The sequence below is a fragment of the Arachis stenosperma genome, chromosome 3 (assembly GCF_014773155.1).
Source record: "Arachis stenosperma cultivar V10309 chromosome 3, arast.V10309.gnm1.PFL2, whole genome shotgun sequence".
Classification (NCBI taxonomy): Eukaryota; Viridiplantae; Streptophyta; class Magnoliopsida; order Fabales; family Fabaceae; genus Arachis; species Arachis stenosperma.
Window position 1 is genome coordinate 46,583,606 of NC_080379.1, and position 11,523 is coordinate 46,595,128.

Consider the following 11,523-nt stretch of genomic DNA (forward strand, 5'->3'; position numbering starts at 1 on the left):
TAGTAGGCAAAGTTTGCATGCATCACTGGTATTTGCGTCACTTTAGAAATTGTTATTGCGTTTGCGTGTATTCAATATTTCAATTCGTGAATCCCAATCAATTCAGTATCAATATCACCCTAAAAGCAACCGATATAATTTCCATTTTTCATTTTATTTTTTCAAGAAGAAAAAATGGCATATTCGCAACTTGGCCACTAATATATACACTAAATAATTTTTATATAAAAAAGCTTTTTCGGTAAAATCATATTCTCAATCTAGTTTGAACTTTTTGTCTGTTTTAAACCAAACCAACCATAAAAGCCACATGTTTAATTAATAAATAAAAGCATATCGAATTTTACTAACTAATTAAAATAATTTAAAACTTGTTTAACTTAAATAAAAATCTTGAATTATATATAGTGTTAACTACAAAAAATATCGTCAAATTATTCAAACACCGACAAGAATACGTAAATTTTATTATTGACAAAAATATCTTTAAATAATTTAAAAATGTAGTAAAAATGTCCAACAATAAATATGTATTTTTAAAAACGATCTTAGATTGAATTTTGATACGATATTTTATAAGTATGATTATAAAAATGAGATATTATTATTCTTAAAATTTAGTAATTTTTTATTAAATATATATTATAAAAATGAGATATTATTGACATAGTATTTTTTTTGTGGTCATTCATAAATATTTTATTTTCATAATAGCAAATTTTTAAATAAAAAATAATGTGTGATTGTGTGAATAACTTTCTTGGACCCCAAACCCTTGAACAAAGTAGTTCGGTAAGAGCGAAGAAACAGCCAAATGAAAAGAAGAAACGTCAAAGCCATCAACATATTATAACATAATTTTATATATAACCTCCCATTAAACCTCCACCACATTCTTAGTTGCAGTTTCATCTGGCTATATATTCATAATATCTCTTCAAGAAGCTAAAGGGGCATACCAAAGAGAAGAAAGAATCTCATCAACCCAGAAGTGATTAAGCAAAACGCGCCATGGTATTTGAAACAGCTTCTTCTTTCATTGCCAGCTGGCTCACACCCACTTGTCTCTTCGTCTTCGTCAACCTTGTCATCGGTACCATAGCCATCGTTTCTCGTTTCGCCACCCATCATCAACGGCAGCAAGTTGACTCTTCGGGTCAACTCGTCCGTTCTACTTCTCTTCTGAACCGCGTCATGTCCTTCAACCTCTATTCCTATAAAGATGATGGACATAACTCAGTTCAGGAGAATCACGAGTTGGCCCAACAAAGTCTGGGTCAATCTGTGTTAGACCAAGTCAACTCTTCCGAAAGAATAGATGACTCGGTTCAACATGAGTTGGCCCGGACTCCATCTTTGTTGGAAAGATTAAAGTCAATAAAATTCTACAAATCAGAATCAACAAAGAAAGTTAAAGAGGAAGAACCTGAATTCGGATCCGGACACCAACCCAGTGCTACAAAGGACGGGTTGGATCGGGTGAATTCGGATGAGGATAGAAGAATAAGGAACTTATTATCGAGAAGGTGGGAGGGAGAGGAGTTATTGGGAGAAGAAGTGGACAAGAAAGCTGATGATTTCATCAACAGGTTTAAGCAGCAGCTTAGGCTTCAGAGGCTTGATTCAATACTACGTTATAGAGAGCTGCCCAAGAGAAATTAATATCCATCATAGAACAACCTTTTGGATTTCATGTTTCAATTATTTATTTTGATTTGAAGCATGTGATGTGTAATAGGATGAAGAAATCTACACTACTTTAGCAGATTTGATTGTTTCATAATGATAAATGATACGTGTGCACTCTTTTTGCAATTAAAACTTAGATAATAACATATCTCAACCATCAATACTATGAGATTTATAAATTTTTTTATACGAATTTGATAGTTGAGAATGTTAATGTCTAAATATTGATAAAAGCTATGTTAAATTGTTTTTATTTTTTACCAAACGAACTCAACACAAAGATTGAAGCAAAAAAAGCAAAAAAAAAAAAAAAAACAAAGTCATAAAAGCTAACCCAATGTAAAATAAATGAAAAGCTACCCTATTTTCGTCTTATTAGTAATGCATGCTTTGGTTGGATTTTTTTTTTTTCTATTTTTCAAGCGGAATACAAATTTTAATCCTTTAATATTTGGCTGAAGATGCAACTTTAACAGGCATCGCTTAATCGCTTATTGGTAAACGTTATTTTATTTTGTTTGTTATACCGATGAATATACTTTAAACCTAAAATGTTATTTACATACATATTACTCAAATTTCTCACCACTTTTATTGGAATATTCAATTCCTCATCTAGAATATTGTGAGACATTGATAGCATACAGCATAGCAAGTTGTAACTTCCCTTTTATTCCTATATATATATATATATATATATATATATATATATATATATATATATATATATATATATATATATATAAATTTGAGCCATCTTTTACACTTGTCATTTTTTTTCTTAAAAAATTATTTATTTTTTAAATTGATTTTCGAAAATTTTCTTTAATTATATTTGTTTTTATTTTTTTAAAGAATCATATTAATCTTTTTATCACTTTTAGTATTAACGACGTCAAAATTTACTGATATAATATGTTAAATAATACCATACTAACTATATAATACACCTCTAACAATCCTAATTAGCTGTTATTATAATAAATTTATGCAATTAAATTAAATTAATTTTAAATTGAGAAGACTTGATGCATTAAAATCCTTTAATTTAAAATTACTTTGATCTAATTTTATAAACTTATCATATTAGTACTTAATTAAAATTGTCAGATATATATCGTGGTATCACTTAACACATTATATAAGTAAATTTTGATACCATAAACAGTGGCAGATCCAGAAATTTTATAAGAGGGGCCAAATTAAATATAAAATAAATTAAAATATAACATAATAAAAAGTTAACAAAATATAATTTATAGTGAAGGTTGTAGTAGGCTTAGAGAAGGGGAGTTGAATCTATGCCTTTCTTTTTGCAGCTGTTATAACCATTTTAAACAAAACTTTCAATTCTGATTCTGTTTGTACTCAGCAACGAAAATTTATGAGACAATTTATTTTTGTCTCATGAATATCAGAAAAACAGAACACAACAGAGAAGAGAAAAGCTAACACCAGCATATATCCTGGTTCGGTTGCCTTGTGCTATGCAACCTACGTCCAGTCTCCTCCACAATAATGGAGAAATTTCCACTATAGTTAAAAGTATTACATACACCAATTTCACACTCAAGTTCTAATCTAACTTGACATTGGCTATGCTAACACCTAACTATTCACTCTTAGTGCTAACCCAACTAAGAAAGGGATACCAAACAGGTACAAGATACAAGACACTTAACCAACCTAAAGAAATCAGAAAATAACTCTAGGCTTTTTTCTCAAGTGTATCACTTAGCCTTTTTCTTCTCATAGCTTTTACTTGAGCTTTCTCATGATGCCTTTTCTCACAAGAAATTACAGAAAGATAAACATAGAAAAGTACATTACAATCAGTAAAACATGAAGGAGATTGACTTCATCAATAGCCTTTGTGCTATGCGAAAACCAAATTAGCAAGCCTCTGATTCAGTTCTTCATACTGGCGGAATGCACCTTTGGTTAGGTTACACTGTCCAGTTAGTTGAACTTTCTCAAAGAACACTTCTCAGAACAATACCTCAATACTCTAGTTTTCTCTCCTTGCCTTCTGAATGAACAGCAAGCTTCTTTTATCTCCTTGCATTTTCTTGGTTCTTCTTCCAAGGTCAACACCTTGAGCCTTGAACTTCACCAACCCACAGATTCACTTTTTCTCCTTAATCCCCAGATTAGAAACTTCACCTCTGACTTTTTCATCTTGAACGAAAGCCATAAAACAGCAACTATAGAATTCTTCCAATGATCAACTTAATCTTAGCCCTTGAAAATCAACTTGGTCCCCAAGTCATGTTTAAGACCGTGGATACACAGCAAAGAAGAGCAGAAACTATCTTTCCTTTGTATCCCATTTCGGATAGAGCAGAGAGTTGGGAAGAAGAGATGAAGATCTGATGCATGCAAGAGAAAATGGGTTACCTTTAACCTAAGCTTGGTTTGGTTTGAATTGGGTGATTTGAAATCTGCCTTTCAAGCTTAATCTTTCTCTTTCTTGCTTCTTTGGTGATAAGCTTATGGAAGAATCTTTCTCTTTCTCTTTCTTACTTTTCTGAAACTCTGATTTGACTTAGACAAAGAGAGGGGAACGCTGCTTTGGTTGGAGCAAGATGGAGGGAATCACTTTTCTGAAATCAGATCGGGCTTAGATCAGGTAGTGATATGCTTGGCCCGTTTTGATTTCTTTGGCTTCTTTCTTTGTTTTTCCTTGGGCTCTTAATCTTGCTTTCAGCCCAACATCCTTGCTGATTGCTTTTTCATTTCATTTGGGCTATTGAATTTTGGCCTGCAATAATAAACAATTAGTAATAAGTAATTATAATTAATCAACAATAATTATTTATTTTCCCAAAAATAATGTTTGTCATCACTAATTAATTTGGTTAATTTCTTAACTCAACAATCTCCCCCTTGATGACAAACATGATTTTAAGCAATAATCAAAAGGAAATGAATTTGAGTGAGTTTAGAAACTCCCTTTGAATTTTGTCATTTGCTCTTGTGTTGCTCCCCCTTTCCTATTCAAGATTAGCTCCCGCTGAATTTATGCTTTCCTCTTTGTTCCTATTTTACATTACACTTAAAGAGAGTACAGTGAAGAGCTATACACATCAAACAGGCAACACCATATATAATCAGCCCAATTATTAAGCTGATATCAGCAGCAAAAGCAGCATGTGAAAACAAGTTTTGATGCAGTAAAGCCAAAAACAGCCAAAAACGTATCCTAACACATTTTACCATCCTATTGTCCTACTCCCCCTTTTGTAATCAAGGGCAGACAACAAGCAAGATCAACAAAGCAACATATTGAACCTGCAGAAAAGAGTTAGACCATAGTCCAAAGTACTAACTGAACTAACAAAAGTGCAACAATATTTAGAGTTATTACAGTCATCCAAGATAAAGACAGTTCAAAAGTAGCTAAAGAAACAAAATTCATGAGACAAAAAGAGAGCAGCAGCAGCAGTTTTCATGAGACAAATCTTAGGCATTAGAACCATTCCCCTCCGAATCAGCTTCCTCTTCAACATCTGTGGCAGTGTCGTCATCCTTTTGAAGGTTATCAATGAAGGTCATGAACACAGCCACTCTTTCCCTTGATTTCTTTAGGAAATTCTCATGCTTGCTAGCTAATTTCCTTTGTTCTTTGCTCATTGCAATCATGTGATTTGATTGGAAAACGAATTCCTGAACAACATCCTTTACCATATTTAGTAAAGCAGATTTCTTCCCAATAGAGATGGATGTACCCTCAGTGGATAGGGACGGAGAGTCCTCAGGAACAAAGTCATCATCTTCATCATCTAAGACCACCCTCTCAGATTGAGTAGGTCCTTTGTTATGTTTCACTCGTTGAGAGTGCACAGGAACCGACTTGGATTTGGGTTGTGTTGGTTCGGGAACAGGTTCCTCAGGTGCTGGACGTTTGCCCTTGGAGGAGCTAGGCTTCGCAGAACCAGGTTTTGAGGAGCCTGGCTTGGAAGTTGTGGCCTTCGGTGGTGGTGTCGGCTTGGTGGGGGCAGGGTGCCTTGGCGTGGTCTTGGTTCGTGCCATGGGAGCAGAGCGAGGAGGAGAGGTAGGAGGAGAAGGTGAAGGAGTGAAAGTGGGGTTTTGAGAGCGAGTTGATGGTCTAGGAAGCTTATGAATCTTTTCACGCGGTGCTCTTTTAGCAATAACTTTCTTCCCCATTTGGTTAGATTTAGGCTTTTGATGGAAGAGAGGCAGTGGAGTGAGAGGGAAGAAACCGAAGGGTTTGAGGAGAAGTTATGGAGGGAAGAGAGGGAGTGTTGGTAACCATACCCAAAAGTGAATTTTCAAAACCATGCAACTGCATCACCTTTCGAAATGACATGAAAAGACTTGACCTCATAAAAGAAAGATTTTATTTGATTTAAAAAATAAAACAGAAAATTAATTTTAAATTTTGAAAAACCAAAAAAATCAAACTGAAAATCTTTTTGGATCAAAAACATTAAATGAAAAATTCTTTTAAAAAAAAATAAGCACTCAGCCCACCAAAAACAACAACAAAAAATATAACATTCATATATGGGCCTAGAGATGGTTGGATTTAAGAAAACACATTGGACCATTCTAGATCTGATTTTGGAGTTAGCCCATATTGATTTTCACTTTAAATAAGTCCTGAACATGCTGATTTGAAGGAAACATTCATCACCTGCCCAGAATTATCTCATACCTGTTTATGAGACAAAAAGCTCCAGCAAATACATCAGCATTTTTCAAATAAGGAATCATAACTCAAAATTTCTAGATAAGTCCTAAGCATGCAGAATCTATCCTCAGCTAATGGTTTTGTGAAAATATCTGCTAATTGCTCCTCAGATTTAACAAATTGAATACTAATATTCCCCTTTTGGACATGTTCTCTTATTGAGTGAAATTTCACTTCAATATACTTAGTCCTAAAGTGCAAAACTGGATTTTTAGAAATATTGATAGCACTCATATTATCACACATCAAGGAAATATTTTAAGCATTTAATTTGTAATCAGCAAGCTATGTTTTTAACCATAAAAGCTGAGAACAACAAGAAGAAGCAGCTATATACTCAGCCTCTGCAGTGGATAAGGCCACTGTTGGTTGCTTCCTACTTGACCAAACATTTAAGGACTTTCCAAGAAAATAACATAGGCCTGAAGTGCTCCTTCTATCAACTCTATCACCAGCAAAATCTGCATCACAATAACCAACTGCAGAAAAATCATCAATCTTAGGATACCAAAGACCAAAATTGGATGTGCCATGAATATATCTAATGATCCTTTTAACTGCTGAAAGATGTGACTCTTTAGGTTTGGATTGAAACCTTGAGCACAATCCAACACTTTGCACAATGTCAGGTCTAGAGGATGTTAAGTACATAAGAGATCCAATCATTCTTCTATACCTAGTCTCATCTACATCTTTCTCAGTTTCTCCCTTATCTAATTTAGAATTAGGATGCATGGGAGTTCCCATGGGTTTGGTATTTTCCATACAAAATTTCTAAACTAATTCCTTAGCATACTTCTCTTGATGAATGAAAATACCATTTTTAGTTTGTTTAATTTGCAGCCCAAGGAAAAAATTAAGTTCACCCATCATACTCATGCAAATTCACCTGTCATGAGTTTTCCAAATTCAGAACAAAGGGATTCATTTGCTGATCCAAAAATAATGTCATCAACATATATTTGGACTAGAATAAAAGAATCATTAGAATTCTTGATAAATAGATTTGTGTCTGTGGTGCTGATGAGCGGATAATTTATACGCTTTTTGGCATTGTTTTTAGGTAGTTTTTAGTAGAATCTAGCTACTTTTAGGGATATTTTCATTGGTTTTTATGCTAAATTCACATTTCTGGACTTTACTATGAGTTTGTGTATTTTTCTGTGATTTCAGGTATTTTCTGGCTGAAATTGAGGAACCTGAGCAAAACTCTGATAGAAGGCTGACAAAGGACTGCTGATGTTGTTGGATTCTGACCTCCCTTCACTCGAAATAAATTTTCTAGAGCTACAGAACTCCAAATGACTCGCTCTCAATGGCGTTGGAAAGTAGACATCCAGAGATTTTCTATATAATAGTCCATACTTTATCTGATATTAGATGACGCAAATTGGCGTTCAACGCCAGTTCCATGCTGCATTCTAGAGTCAAACGCCAGAAACACGTCACAAACCAGAGTTAAACGCCAAAAACACGTTACAACTTGGCGTTTAACTCCAAAAGAAGCCTCTGCATGTGTAAAGCTCAAGCTCATACCAAGCACACACCAAGTAGGCCCCGGAAGTAGATTTTTACATCAATTACTTATTTTTATAAACCCTAGTAGCTAGTCTAGTATAAATAGGACATTTTACTATTGTATTAGACATCTGGGTTTTGTATTTTATCTTAGCATCCATCTTTGGACGTTTAGTTCTTAGACTTTGGGGGCTGGCCATTCGGCCATGACTGAACCTTGATCACTTATGTATTTTCAACGGTGGAGTTTCTACACACCATAGATTAAGGGTGTGGAGCTCTGCTGTACCTCGAGTTTTAATGCAATTACTACTATTTTCTACTCAATTCAGCTTATTCTTATTCTAAGATATTCGCTACACTTCAACATGATGAATGTGATGATCCGTGATACTCATCATTATTCTCACCTATGAATGCGTGATTGACAACCACTTCCGTTCAACCTTAGAACGAGCGAGTATCTCTTGGATTCCCTAACCAGAATCTTCATGGTATAAGCTAGAACCCTTTGGCGGCCACTCTTGAGAATCCGGAAGGTCTAAACCTTGTCTGTGGTATTGATGAGCGGATAATTTATACGCTTTTTGGCATTGTTTTTAGTATGTTTTTAGTATGATTTAGTTAGTTTTTAGTATATTTTTATTAGTTTTTTTTGTTAAAATTCACTTTTCTGGACTTTACTATGAGTTTGTGTGTTTTTCTGTGATTTCAGGTATTTTCTGGCTGAAATTGAGGGATCTGAGCAAAAATCTGATTTAGAGGCTGAAAAGGACTGCAGATGCTGTTGGATTCTGACCTCCCTGCACTCGAAGTGGATTTTCTGGAGCTACAGAAGCCCAATTGGCGCGCTCTTAACGGCGTTGGAAAGTAGACATTCTGGGCTTTCCAGCAATGTATAATAGTCCATACTTTGTCCGAGGTTTGATGGCCCAAACCGGCGTTGCAAATCAGCCTCAGAATTTCTAGCGTTTAACGCTGGAACTGGCACAAAAATTGGAGTTAAACGCCCAAACTGGCATGAAAGCTGGCGTTTAACTCCAGAAAAGGTCTCTACACATGAAAGCTTCAATGCTCAGCCCAAGCACACACTAAGTGGACCCAGAAGTGGATTTTTACGTCATTTACTCATTCCTGTATACCCTAGGTTACTAGTTCACTATTAATAGGATCTTTTGACATTGTATCTGTACCTCATGACACTTTACACGTTTCTTTGTGTACTTCTTACAGCATGAGTCTCTAAACCCCATGGTTGGGGGTGAGGAGCTCTGCTGTGTCTTGATGGATTAATGCAATTACTACTGTTTCTTATTCAATCATGCTTGCTTCCGTTCTAAGATATCACTTGCTCTTAACCCGGATGAATGTGATGACCCGTGACACTCATTATATTCTCAACTATGAACGCGTGCCTGACAACCACCTCTGTTCTACTTTAGATTGAGTAGATATCTCTTGGATTCTTTAATCAGAATCTTCGTGGTATAAGCTAGAATTGATGGCGGCATTCAAGAGAATCCGGAAGGTCTAAACCTTGTCTGTGGTATTCTGAGTAGGATTCAATGATTGAATGACTGTGACGAACTTCAAACACCTGAGGGCGGGGCGTTAGTGACAGACGCAAAAGAATCATTGGATTCTATTCCGGCCTGATTAAGAACCGACAGATGGATAGCCGTGCCGTGACAGGGTGCGTTGAACATTTCCACTGAGAGGATGGGAGGTAGCCATTGACAACGGTGAAACCCTACATACAGCTTGCCATGGAAGGAGCCTTGCGTGTTTGATGCAGAAAACAGTAGGAAAGCAGAGATTCAGAAGATGGAGCATCTCCAAAACCTCAACCTATTCTCCATTACTGCATAACAAGTACTTATTTCATGTTCTTTTGCTTTTCACAATCAACCCTGATAATTTCTGATATCCTGACTAAGATTTACAAGATAACCATAGCTTGCTTCAAGCCGACAATCTCCGTGGGATCGACCCTTACTCACGTAAGGTATTACTTGGACGACCCAGTGCACTTGCTGGTTAGTTGTGCGGGGTTGCAAAAGTGTGATTGCAATTTCGTGCACCAAGTTTTTGGCGCCGTTGCCGGGGATTGTTCGAGTTTGGACAACTGACGGCTTATCTTGTTGCTTAGATTAGGACTGTTTTATTTTTGTTGGTTTAGAGTCTTTTAGTTGAGTCTAGTTTCATATTTTAAGTTTGGTGTCAATTGCATGCTTTTTTTTTTCTTCTAATTTTCGAATTTGCATGTCTTTAGTCCCTTTTGATCCGTAAAAATTCTAAGTTTGGTGTCCCCTTTGTGTTTTTCCGTTAGTTTGGTGTCATTTTGTGTTTTTCTCTTTCTTCATTTCAAAAATCAAATCTTTTTCATAAAATTTTTCTCAATCATATCTTTCTAATTGCTAATCTCAAAATCTTTTCAATTAACTAATTGATTCAGTTTTCAATTTGCTTTGATCTTATTTTCTTTTAATTTTCGAATTTTTATTTTATTTTTCTTTTGTTTTATTTTATTTTATCTTTTTTGGATAATTCAAAAAAAAAAAACAAAATTTATCTATTTGCAATCCATATCATTTCCCTTTATCCATTATGGACCTAAGTGGGATTGATCAGTCCAGAAGGACTCTGGGGTCATATGCCAACCCCATTACAGCTGCATATGGGAGTAGCATCTGTACACCTCCCATCAAAGCAAGCAGCTTTGAGCTAAATCCTCAACTCATTATCATAGTGCAGCAAAATTACCAGTATTCCGGTCTTCCACAGGAAGAACCTACTGAGTTTCTGGCACAGTTCTTACAAATTGCTAACACAGTACATGATAAAGAGGTGGATCAGGATGTCTACAGACTATTACTGTTTCCATTTGCTGTAAAAGATCAAGCTAAAAGGTGGTTGAATAACCAACCTACAGCAAGCATAAAGACATGGAAACAGTTATCAGACAAATTCCTGAATCATTTTTACCCTCCAAAGAGGATGACACAGTTAAGGCTGGACATCCAAGGCTTTAAACAAGAGGATAATGAATCCCTTTATAATGCCTGGGAGAGGTATAGAGGTATGTTAAGAAAATGCCCCTCTGAAATGTTTTCAGAGTGGGTACAGTTAGACATCTTCTACTATGGGCTTACAGAAAAAGCTCAGATGTCTTTAGACCACTCAGCTGGTGGATCTATACACATGAGGAAGACAATTGAAGAGGCTCAAGAGCTTATAGACACTGTTGCTAGAAACCAATATTTATACTCTAGCAATGAGTTCTCTCCAAAAGAGGAAGTCATGGCAGTAGTCACCGATCTTAATCCTCAAGAACAGATGATTGAGCTTAATCAACAATTGCTCCTGATGACAGAACAGTTAGCAGAATTTAAAGAGATGCTCCATGAAACTAAAGTTGCTAACAAGAACATAGAACTGCAGTTGAATCAAGCAAAACAGCAGATATCTAAACAGATAACAGGAGAGTGTCAAGCAGTTCAACTGAGGAGTGGGAAGACACTGAACAACACCACTCAAAAGAGTAAAAAGTCAAATAAGGAACAATTGACAGAGGATAACCAAACCACTGTTCAAAATCCCTC

The 11,523-nt window shown here is 35.5% G+C and overlaps 2 protein-coding genes across 2 annotated transcripts; one reads left to right on the plus strand and one right to left on the minus strand.

The window, feature by feature from the left end:
* The first annotated feature begins 1,011 nt into the window (after positions 1 to 1,011).
* On the plus strand, positions 1,012 to 1,662 carry LOC130966043 (pathogen-associated molecular patterns-induced protein A70-like). The gene has a single exon (XM_057890800.1). The coding sequence runs from the start codon at positions 1,012 to 1,014 to the stop codon at positions 1,660 to 1,662; it is 651 nt and encodes a 216-aa protein (XP_057746783.1).
* A 3,489-nt stretch (positions 1,663 to 5,151) lies between these two features.
* Positions 5,152 to 5,856, minus strand: LOC130966044 (vegetative cell wall protein gp1-like). Its single transcript, XM_057890801.1, has one exon. The coding sequence runs from the start codon at positions 5,854 to 5,856 to the stop codon at positions 5,152 to 5,154; it is 705 nt and encodes a 234-aa protein (XP_057746784.1).
* Positions 5,857 to 11,523: the final 5,667 nt, after the last annotated feature.